The sequence below is a fragment of the Zonotrichia albicollis genome, chromosome 2 (assembly GCF_047830755.1).
Source record: "Zonotrichia albicollis isolate bZonAlb1 chromosome 2, bZonAlb1.hap1, whole genome shotgun sequence".
NCBI lineage: Eukaryota > Metazoa > Chordata > Aves > Passeriformes > Passerellidae > Zonotrichia > Zonotrichia albicollis.
In genome coordinates, this window is record NC_133820.1 from 67877770 (window position 1) to 67889971 (window position 12202).

Consider the following 12202-nt stretch of genomic DNA (forward strand, 5'->3'; position numbering starts at 1 on the left):
AAAATGTTGCACAAAGCAAACTACCGTCTTATCTCTGTTCTGCATGCCAGGATACAGACTGACTTCAAGTAACAAACCCAAAGAAAATAAAAAGGAGAAGTCTGACTGTTAACCAGCAGAAGCTGAAAAAAAAAATATGAGCACTTATTGTGGAGCCAGGTTTCTTAATTCTAATGTCCTTACAGAAGACCAACACACAACTTTTTTGAAAAATTACCTGGAAGTATTGTTTTAAGTTCTAAAGAACTCAAACAGAGGAAGCTTAGAGTCTAAAACAGTAACCCCTATGCTGCACATCAGACACAGATAAAAAAAAAGTAAAACCAATTTTTAAGCTCCACAGAACTCAGAAGCAACCCAGTAAGAGATAAGGAACAAAACATAACCAGGGCAAGTGAGTAATAAATCATCATTAGTTTCAAAGGAATTTCTTTAAATAAAACATGAACAGTATCCACCAAGGCCCAAAAACTATATATAGATCTCTTGGCATCACTTTCTAATGCTATTCAACATATGGGCTCTGCTGGTAACAGGCAGAAAAATACGCATTTTAAATCCATCATTTATTTCTTGCCAAGAAACAACGTGGTTAGAAACTCAAGGATGTATTTCCTTCTTCAGACTCTTCAATGCATTCAACTAACATGGGGAAGGGCACATCCAAGTACAGGGGGGATTTTAAACTGAGAGAAATCACCTTTGTTAATCAAATGAAAAATCGCTTTTATTTTGTCCAATTCACTGTCATATGTGATATAAAATCTATTATAGTTTTGTGATGATTCAGACAAATTCTATCACTACACAGAGTTCATGAAACAATTCAGTGTTTCATGACATTAAGTTCTAACCAAATTAATTCTAATTCCTAAATTTACTAAGATCTTTTATCAATATTTAATGATGTAATCCAGCTTCAAGTTCTTCATGTATATCAAGCAAACACTAATTCAAAATCTCAAGTCCTATTTCTTGTATGTGTGCAGATACTCAGGACACACGGTTCTACTTAAATTTTTAAGACAAAATACTGTTCCACAGTGGCCAAAACTGCAGTATAGTAATAATATAGACTTGAGAAAAAAAGACATGAGAAAGATCTTCATTGTTGATAAAACTGATGATCAGGACTTCATTCCCTGAATTTAAAAGACTGAGAGCCACTTCACCTTTACTCAGACCTCATTCTCACAAAGAACAGACTGATAGAGCTTCACTATTACAGTTTTTACACATTAAACTACAAAGAAAATTCCACACCTTGCCCCAACTGAAAAAGGGCTCACTTGCCCTCCCATCAAGAGCGCATGTGCATTCATATGCACTTTAACTAGCACCAATTCTCTGTACTGATTAGTATTCACACAGAATTTTCCTGTAAAGGAGGCAAAGATGTCCAACTCTTTGCCACTTTCTCCTCAAAAAGGCAGAAGCTATATTTCTTTCATAATGTGACTATGCTAGTGATAGATACAGTATCTCACTCCTCCATTCTATTCCCCATGGTGAAAAATATAAATTTTCTGTCCCTCCATCTTTTGAGCTGCAAAAAGTATGTCAAGCTTTACAAAATTTGTCATCAGAAGTGAATTAAAAGAAAACAACTGTGTGGATGTGATTAGCATTCTGGATTTGTTGGAAGATTAAGGGACAGAACTGGATTAACTTTCTTGGTTTTCTTTTAACATTTATTTTTACATTTTGGCATTTATGATGCCTTCATACAGAGCTGTCTCTGCAGCCAATGGGCTTTTGCGTTACCCTTTTCAGTAACATGAAAAAATGCAGTCAGTTGTCCCAGAACATTATAAAGTGCAGACAAAAAAAGCTTTACATATTTGCAAATAAACAAAAAAAATGTAGCAAAGATAAACTTACCTCAAATTTAAGTAAGTTAGCATTTGTAAGTTTACTATGGCATCTGGTATAACTTTGATACAATTGTGGTATAGATTTAGTGTTTCCAGTGACACAAAATGGCACAACTCTGCAGGAACTTCAGTTAACCTGTTCTTGGATAAATCTGAAAAAAGGAAAAAGAGAAGGTATATATTTTGAACCATTAGAAAGCTGCACTTTATTAAAGTAAGTGAATAAATATAATTTACAGGGAGACAGCAAATTTGATCAGTGTCTTTATTATGCAAAGTAAAGCTAGTGCAAACTTCTACAATTTTGGAATGGAACAGGCTGCATATAAAAGAGCAAACATGCAATTAGGAATTATTTGGTCTAATAAAAAGTAATTATTTGCAGGACTCAATATGCTGAGGAAATAGTTGCAAACAGATTCCAAAGCTCATATAATATACCCAAAGATCTAGCCAACACACAGTTAGACATCTGCACATAATGACAGCATTGAGGAAAAACAAGCAACCAGGATTACATGTTTAATTTATTTCAATAGATTAATAAATAAATCAGGTAATTCTTCAAACTGGCCTGTATTTCCTGAGTCTAAACCATTTATAAATGAATGTTACCCAAAGAATCAGTGGTGGTCTTCAAGAATGGATTTTATATAAGTACATACAAGACAACAGTGATGGATTCCAAACCCGCAAGACCCTGCTTGTACCCACAGAACAAAAGCTTTTGACTTTTGATCAGTTATTTATTCTTCATTTGCCATTCTAAGCACACAGACACAAAGGAAAATAAGGAGGGAAAAACATTACTGAGCTTTGTTACTTAACTACCACTGTATGAAGAATGAAGTATCATAGTACTGATGTGAGCTCAAGTCATAAAACAATAACGCATACCAGCATTCAACTGAACCAACTGGGTTCAAATCATTGCTTAAGTAGTGTGGCAGAATAAATCTTATCCTCAGAAACTAGACAAATGCTACCTAGCCGTGTCACCAGCCTGATAACCTGCCCTGAAGAATAGTCCCCTGTGAAGTGGAAGGAACAGGAATGCACCTATGCAAAAAGCAAAATGTCTGATGGTAAGAAAAAATAGAACTTAATGATCTCCTCACTTAACTGCTGCTATTTTAAGCCTAGTGCCTGATCCTTCAAAGCTTATTTCAAAGCTTACTTAAAATAAAAAGAAAACAGCAGCCAAAGTATGGATTATTTCCATGGCCCTGTCCTTACGGCCATAAATCATATTTTTGCTTTTAGTGAACAAACTAAGTCAGAAGAATTTTTTAACTTCCTTTGAAGCTGGCTGCACTGCAGCACAGCTTGAATTCAAACCTATCACCAGCCAGGACTTATTAGTTTTGTTCTTGTTCCTGCAATATGAGCCTGAAATTCAGTCAATTCAATGTCAGCCTCCACGTGGCTTCACCTCATTGCTTCAACAAGAAGTTGGTTTCATTACTCCATCCCCTACCAAGCCAATTGTGATGCCTGCAGGCACAGTAACTGAGAGCAGCTCTGCTGACCCTAATGGCAGCACCATCGAATTGAGCACTGCAATCAAAATTATTCACTTCTAAGTTACTCTACAACAGCAACTCTGCTCTGCTTTCTCCTACCAGGCTTTGATGGTGGTTACACACAGCATTACCTCACCTTCTGCTTCCCTCCATTTCTGACATCAAACTAAAGCATTTCCTGTTGAGTGACTCTTACTACTGTTTCAAAGCAGGAGAAAGCTCTTCATTGTTCCTATGGTTTGGTGCTTTAATTCTCTACTGTTTTCTATTTATCCTGAGAGCACTTGTTTATCAGCACAGCATCTCAAAAGAATTCTGCTGCCTTTCTAGCTATGTTTATTATCAGATATTAACGGAAGACTGTCATGCTGTAACTTTTCAAATGATGCAGGAGCTATTCATATTTTACAATTCAAGTGCAAAGAAAACCTCACTTTTAAAATCATGCTTTTCTGGGGTGACATTGCCAGGATTTTCCTGCTCACTTTCTCCTTTAAAGTGGAAGGAGCAGCAAAATCTAGATAAGTGAACTCTCCTGTCTAGGGTGAAAACAACCTGACACTAGATAAGAGTGACAACCCATCCTTCACCTGATCCTGCTCCAGTGATACACAGAACAAAACCCATGAACACTAAAATGCTACTTCTTCTTGAGCTCCTAAAACTGCAGCCTGCCACCTTAACTCCCTCTTCATGCCTGTTCTCATTTATCTTCACATCAAACAAAAGACTGTTGCCACAATATTTGACTCACTCTTCAAAAATTCTATTTTCTCAAGAAAGCAAAATAGCAACTAGATTGACCCCTCTCCTAAAACAGGCATTACTAACACAGTTAAAAGCCTTTTTTCCCCTTATTTATTGCTATATTTTGTTCTCAAGGTTTTAACTCTGTTAAACTGATGAAAGAAAAACAAAAAACCACACAGATCAGAGACAAATCCCTTCCTGTCATGCACAGGACCATGGGTTATAGGACACACTACATGCACAACAAAGGAAGTCAATTATTTGTTGCCGTGTAGTCATCACAGTAAGATAATTTCAACACTTCTACACTTCTATCTACTGCTGCTTCCTAAATAATGATAATGATGACAACAAAAATAATTTTTTAAAAAAATCTAACCTATTCACAGTATAGGGCAGGGGAATAAAAACTGCACATTTTATTTACACATTGTTGTATTATAACCTAATAGAAAAAGCAGAAGTTTGTCACTGTAATTTACTGACAGAAGGTATAATTAACAGGAAACCTGAAGATCATCCATTCTACACAGTATTGGAATGGAATCTGACATACAGAGTGCCCATCATACTTTTAACTGGTGGTATCACTTTTGCCAAAAAAATAGACCTCCCTGATCATATGAAAGTTAAAGAAAACAGATTGCTTTTGTACAATCCTAGAATGAATGTAAGCCTCTGAACATGATGCAGCTGTCAAGAAAGCTTAGCAGCTTTCTGAAAATTCCACACAGGAAAGCACACATTGAAAGAACCTAAAAGGAAAACAGCCTGCATAACAGTTTTATACTGTACTTAATAAGCCCACACAAACATGTGGAGAAACCTCTGAAGTTCACTTAATTATTATGATACTACTTTATATGAAGGCACTTTTGCCTCAAATTTCTGCATCTTACAGTAAGTCTGTATAAAATTCAGAGTTAACCTGAAATACAAGTTCTAGCATAAAATACAAGGGGTCAGACTTTGGGAAACTGTAGAATCATTTGAGCATACTGAAAAAAACAGTATGCCTATACCTTGGTTTTGTCACCATTCATAAACTTTCTGAATTTTTTTTGCTAAGGCATTCTTGGGTTATTTAGGGAAAAGAATGCAGAAACTACATTTTTAAACCACTTGTGACAATACTTTTAAAGTACAGAAACAACTAGTTGGCAAACTTTTAGTTTCTTCCTGTAATTCTTTAACTCTACACTTCCCAAATTGCTAAGCTGCACAGCCCCCTTACATGACTAATTTGTAGAATAACACTTGATGGTAATTACTAATAATAAGTTACTGTACAGACTGGCCTTTGCTACAGAAATGGAAATGAACAGAGAGGTGGAATTTGCTAGTGTTTAAAAGAATTTTAAACAATTTGCTTAGACTATGCAACATAAGGGAGATCTAACAAATAAATCAATCTATGATAGCAGAAGAACATTTCATGTTTGCCAAGACAGTACAGGTAGGTTTCACCTGAGGTCACTACTTCCTGTAACTCCCGTTATGAAATAGGTGACAAAACACGAAACAATGGGGCAGGGGAGTCCATGCAATGGAGTGAGTTTCCTGTGTTAAATGAAATACACCATTCATTCATTCATTATTTGTGACACCAAGACATTTTCAAACTACATCTGGCTTCACTTCATCTTTTCCTGCCAAGAACAAGTTTGTTAAAATTCCAAAATAAAGTAACAGAACACAAAAAAATAAGCAATCCAGTTTAGAAAAATATTAGATGGAATCTTGATCTTTAAAAGAGTCAGCAGAATTCTGGCACAATGACATGGCTTTTGTATGAGAAGTGTTACTATGCTGGAAGCCAGACAGGAACTACACAAAATAAGCACTTCCTTAGCTGGGAGAGAACAATTAAAAGCAAAAAAGTTCACACTGGTAAATAAGCATTTAACAGGAGACTGCAAGCCTTGTTTGGTAACTGGCACACTGCAAGGCCAGGAACCACACTGCCATTACACAGTAATTACTGGCCTCCATCCCTGCAGCAAAACCTTTTCATTCCTACAGCTCTGACAACCTTCACCACAATGAAGGGCTGCCATTGCATATGACCTTCCTGACTTCACAATTTACACCCAGACAAACAAGTGCCACTATACATATATATACTATGTATGCATGCTATAAAAAACTGCGGTGCTGAGACAAAAACGGTTTTGTCAAAATACCCAAAAAAATTAGAAGTCAAATAGTAACATTTCTTTCACTAAAACTCCTGAAGTGCTCCAATTTCACTACTTTGTAGTGATTAACAGATTTTAAAATATCAGTTATTAGTGCATTATTTAATTAAAGTTGCACACTATTTATGGGCGAGCTAAACAACTAATGACTTTAAATTGTAAAACTAATTCCTCAAACAAATATGCACATGCACTACTACATCATAAATCTTGACAAAGAACTTTAAAGAAAGCAGCTTATTAAAAGGAAGTGATTTACACATTTCAGATGGTAGACAAATTCACTCTAAGTTTATGTTTCTAGAACACAAACCTGCAATAGAATAACTATCCACCACAGAACAATAAAAATAATTAAATCTATCTATCTATATATATGAAATATCTGTATTTGCTATGAAGTCCTGAAATCAAGAAATTGCAAGGGAAAACGTCACCCAAACAACCTTAATTTCAGGCCACTAAGTTCCTTTTTTTCCTGCAGGATTCAGCACTTACTGAATAAAAGACAGGAATCATTTTGAAGAAGCTATTTGCATTTGCACTAAGATACCATTCAAGGTATTCAAATGAGATGTCTGAAATTTGACAAGGAATTCAAACAATTCACTGAAAAAGCCTAAAAATATTAGTCAGTTCAACCCTAGTTTCATAATGCAAATAAGAACATTAGAAAATACATAAAGAAGTCTATAAAGGCACAACCACATGGAGCTCTTCCTTTTATACTGTAAGCTCCCCATAGTTTTATCAGGCTTTGAGGAAGCCTGTATTAGCTCATTAGCAAGGAACATCTTCATTGGGAACTGAAGCCACAAATGATGGCACTGTATCTCAGACACCTTTTAGAATATCTACTTAAAGTGCACTTCAGATCTTTGGCAATGCTGTCCCCACTTTGGCAAGGAAGGCAAGTCATGTACCATCAATGTAATTGTACCTATGAGAATCAATTGAATGTCAATGCTCTCTCATGAAGCAGTAACTTTGTGCTAGCCTTCCTCCCAAATGGTAGGAAAATCCACCATTCCAGAGGCAAAGGCTATCCTTTAGTCATGAGAACACTCATGGAACTATGAAGTGCTACACACGTTTAAGACATGCCCTACAAGTTGTCATGATCTCCATCCTCATGGCAGGATACCTACTCGTCCTCTCCCTCCACCAGAATTTATGAATAACATCCTGGGTGTACAGCCAGCTTTTATTGCAGTCAGCAGCCTCTAGGACAGGGATGCTACACAAGTGAAAAAGAAGCAGCAAAGACCTCCACTGCCTCTGGCATCAAATGCATTCTGCTTTACTCATGACAGCTACACCAAAAAAAGAATGGCATTTCTTCACCAAGAGACATTTCTATCTCAGTTACTTAGCAAACAGAGTAACAAGTAACAGAAGACAAAGAACATCCAGTAAAGTAAAAACAATTCTGCTCCCTATTAGTAAAAAACATGACATAGTAATGCATAGGCTCAAAGCTTTTCTTTCTAAAAGTACAACTTGTATCAGATTGAAAAAGGGGTAGCTCTAAAGTTGATTCCTAGCAAAGTCATCATTACTGATCCCATAGTATGCAACAATAGCATCTGAACATTGATCAGCCCTGAATCCAGATTTACAGCTGCTGACTCAACATATGCAGAAAGTGCATCTGTCTCAGGCAGGAAGACAAAAACATACAGAATACGTTCAGGAGATTATGAAGGAACTCTGCCATCTCATACACTTGGTAAGCACTACTTTTGAGCACTGTCAGCATGCTGCATGTTTCCATCTGGCTCCCATTCGTTAATTTAAGAACCAACATTAAAAATTTCCACCTAAGCCACAGTTAAATTAAGATTACACTAGAAATGTAGGACATTTAAAAGTGATCATACATCTACTTCTGTATCCACTTTTAATCACTAGATTTAACATATCAAAATATTCTTCGTTACCACTGTGTAGAATATGTGGACAAGTTAAAAGGCAAATACAGAGAGGAACTAAATGTGGGATTTAGAGAAAGGGGAAAAAAAACCCGGGCTGAATAAAAACAGGCTGAGAGCAGGAAATCGCAGAGCCAGGCAGAGATGTCACCGCTAGAGGGGGCCTCGATCTCACGACTTGGCCAACACACCGCACGGGTGTTTCTCCTTCTGCTTCTTTCAGAGCCCATCCCCAGCGGATGCAGGGGGCAGAAACAGGAAGGTTCACTTTAAAACACCCCTGGGCACTCCTGTGAACCTGTTGCCCACCACAGTTTTGAAAAGATTACAAATGTGGCTGCTCAGTTCCAACCATTACTATAGGAAGCCCTTAAAAGGAAAGTCTATTCTGAAATAGTCACATTGAAGTACTTCTCCCCAGCCTTCACTCAGATGATGCAAGAATAGAAGGCATCCTTGAATCCCCTGTTGCATAACACTAGCAAAGGATGGTCAAAATGATGATACATTTGACAAACATCCTCCTTGCACTCCACCCCAGCAATCCTTATTTACTCTATTCCATCCATCACTCCACAATGGAATACACAGCTTACTTTTCCACAGTAATCTGCAGAAAAGCATAACCAGATGTAAGAAATGTGCACCCTACGTTTCTCCTCACGTAGTGCCCTAACTAGCCTGGAGCAATCCAGCAGCTTAAGCTGGCTCTCCCAGTGATCCCCAAATTTTGTGCAAACATCACTTCAGGGTTGTTTCCTCTGTATGAAATAAAGGTGAAGGAGGAAGCAATAGGCTAGCACTGGTGCATGCCATGGAGATAGTAATATCTCCATGGCACACTCCAGTTCAAAGGGCATGAGACTAAATTTCTCTGCAAGAAACATGTTCAAAAAGAGCACCACAAGTCTGAAGGAATAAAAAAAAAATGAAGGTTACTATAGTAGCCTGCTTAATTATTGCACCTGCTGTTATGTCTGCTTAATTATTGCACCTGCTGTTATGTGACAACATACAACATTTAAATGTTGCCTTCATGTTCTATTTCTTCCTCTTTAGGACAACAGCAGTTTGGGGTTAAGATTATCAGAAAAAATACTGTTGGGAGATGAATCTGGTGTGAAAGTGCATAAGACTCCTAAAATCAGAGTAAAACAACAGGATTATTCCTGCAGACCTCCATTGGGTACAAAGAGATGTGGACCGTGGTGGACTGACCCTAGCTGGCCAACAGCTGCCCACCCAGTGGCTCCATCACTCCTATCCTCAGCAGGACAGAGGGAGAAAACACAAAGCAAAAGCTCATGGATCAAGATAAAGACAGGAGAGATCCTCACCAATCACTGTCATGGGCAAAAAATAGATTCAGCTTGGGGAATTTGATTTACTGCCAATTAATAAGAGAGTAGGGTAATGAGAAACAATAGCAACTAAAATCACTTTATATTCCTTTTCCAGACTAAACCTCTCTGATAATTCTGCTATTTCTCTCCCAGCCTCCATGTCTCACCATGTGGTGCAGGGAACAGGGAATGGGAGTTGTGGTCAGTCCATAAACACTTCATTTCTGCCACTCCTTCCTCCTCTTATTCTTCCCCTACTCCAGAACAGGTTCATCCCATGGATTACAGTCCTTCATGAACTTCTCCAATAAAGATCCTTCCCACAGACTGCAGTCCTTCAAGAACTGCTCCTGTGTGGGTCCTCTTGCCATGTGAACCTCACATAGGCACCCAAACACTTGTATTATGAGATGGAAAAAAAGGATCTGGCAACAAACATGTTCCACTAACACAACAAACATTTGGTATGAAACCAACTTCACGGCTCATGAAGAATTCCTCCTTCTCCCACACCTTCTGCACAAGAGGGAGGACACAAGTCATTAATTTTCACTCAATAAACAATCAGCCCTAGGAAGGATCAATGGATTGCATCATGCTAGTATTGTATGCATCAGCCCGAGCAGTACAAATATTTCAGGTGTTTTTTCAGACAGTAGCAGTAAAAACAAATCCTCATTCAACTCTCAAAACTTTTACAACTGCCATCTAGCTCCCATTTTTAGCCTTTATAGTAGGTTGACTCAGAGCACTGGGGAACTGAAGCGTTAACATCATACTCTGTCCAGCTGAATCCCCCCTCTACTGTATGGAACTACATTGCCCTCATCTGCTTGAACTGCTCCTATTGGCACATGAAAGAAAATTTCACAGTGAACTCCCACAAATGAGGGCAGGGCTTTCCCTGCCTTCTCTGTGGAAACAAAAAGTATATCTTGATACTGGAAAGTCCTCAAGATTAGCTTCAGCCACCACAGATACACTGAAATTATTAGCATGGAATGATAAAAAGATCAGGTAAAACTGCAAGTTATAAGGGGAATTCCAGGTATATTAGAGATGTCTAACAGAACTAAGAAATTATGTAATTCTTTTCTGAAAGAGCAACAATGACCACTACTTTCATCAAATACAAAAGTAAAGTTGAAAAACATGTAAATTTCATTTGCATGTATATAAATGTGCAGGCACACAAGCCATTCAAGCAACTTCCACCTACTGAAGAACTGGAAAAGATGTGAAATAAAACCAGGAATTACATTCTGCCCAAAGAAGGCAGTGGATCCCTGCAGAGACATACTCTTCCAATACCTTGTAGTACAAATCTCTTGTTTTAGCCACCGAGATCATCTTTCTTAAAGCTGTCTACTTTGGAAGTCAACACCTTCCACCTCCATTGGGGAATTCCACATTATGTTCTCAAAAACAGCAGGATGCAATCTAATGGTCTAGAATCTTTCCCAGCCCACAGACATCACTAGCAAGAACAAACAAATGCCATGTCCAGATTTGTTTTTCATGCCATTCACTCTTTTAATAGCTATTATTTATTTTTTCCTCTCAAGCTGTGAAGAGAGGACACTGCTTATGCTATGCATTATCTGCCTCAGTGACCTGCTGAAAGAGGAGATACTTCACATTTACCATCTGGTATAAGTAGCACATAAACCAATTCCTGTGAAGTAGTTCACTTGCCCACACTTTGAGGAAAATTATTTTTCACACCTGACAGACTTAAATGCTACATTTGCTTATTTTAAATTCATTTTACACACGAATAGTCTCACTGTTCTGTAAGAAAATTTGCTACAATCATGGAAATGAGCAAAAGTTATTTGATCTTTAAGTACATCAAAGGCATGAGGGCAAAGACATGAGAAAGCTACCTGATGCTAATTTACAGTGGCACGGAAAGCAGAGTATTACCCATCTAATCACTTCCCTTTCTGTCTGCCCATCTCCCTTGTCAGGGTTAATCTCCCTTATCTATATTATTCATGTCCTTCTCCCCCCACAGTTCTTGAAGTCAGCACAACATAATTGTAACAGTTTATCAATACAAATCTGTTTTGTGCCATGAAAGCTGACTTACACTATTGAGCACAATCTTAAACAATAAAGTAATTATGTGGCTGTTACACAGGAGGTACAACATCTGAAAGAAGGGCTAAGAAGTATTCCAGACTTTTAAACAGAACAGAAATCCATGAAAACATCATCAAAAAGGTACCAAGAAAGAAAAATCCTGGAATAAACGAATTATGTTGTAATAAATAATCAAAAATCAGATGCCTATTCCTAGACAGAGGGGAAAAACAAAAGGAAAAATAATAAACATATTTCCTTGAACTGAAAGCAAAATAAGCACAGTACATATTTTATCCATCCTTTAAAAAACCCCAAACAAACTAAAAATCACGTAGCTGGAACCACTGGAACTACAGACCTGTAATTTTTGTACTAAGATCTCTATCCTATGTAACTGTTCCCATGGCTCTTCCTTAAGTTTAAGACAATGTTTCTCAACCTTCTAATTTTTCTTTCCTTCATAATCAAAGAACCTTGCCTTCTTTGGGGAAAACA

At 37.5% G+C, this 12202-nt stretch overlaps 1 protein-coding gene across 5 annotated transcripts in view; it reads right to left on the reverse strand.

Annotated features, from left to right (window-relative positions):
* LRCH1 (leucine rich repeats and calponin homology domain containing 1) overlaps positions 1–12202 on the reverse strand; it is a 115176-nt gene that overhangs the window by 59332 nt on the left and 43642 nt on the right. For all 5 annotated transcript variants that reach the window (XR_270654.4, XR_270655.4, XR_270652.4 and 2 more), the window contains exon 2: positions 1882–2026. Coding sequence is in view for 2 of the 5 variants with exons in the window: in XM_014263928.3 (XP_014119403.2) it covers positions 1882–2026 (145 nt within the window). In the remaining 3 variants the exon portion in view is untranslated. The remainder of the gene's footprint in view (positions 1–1881; positions 2027–12202) is intronic.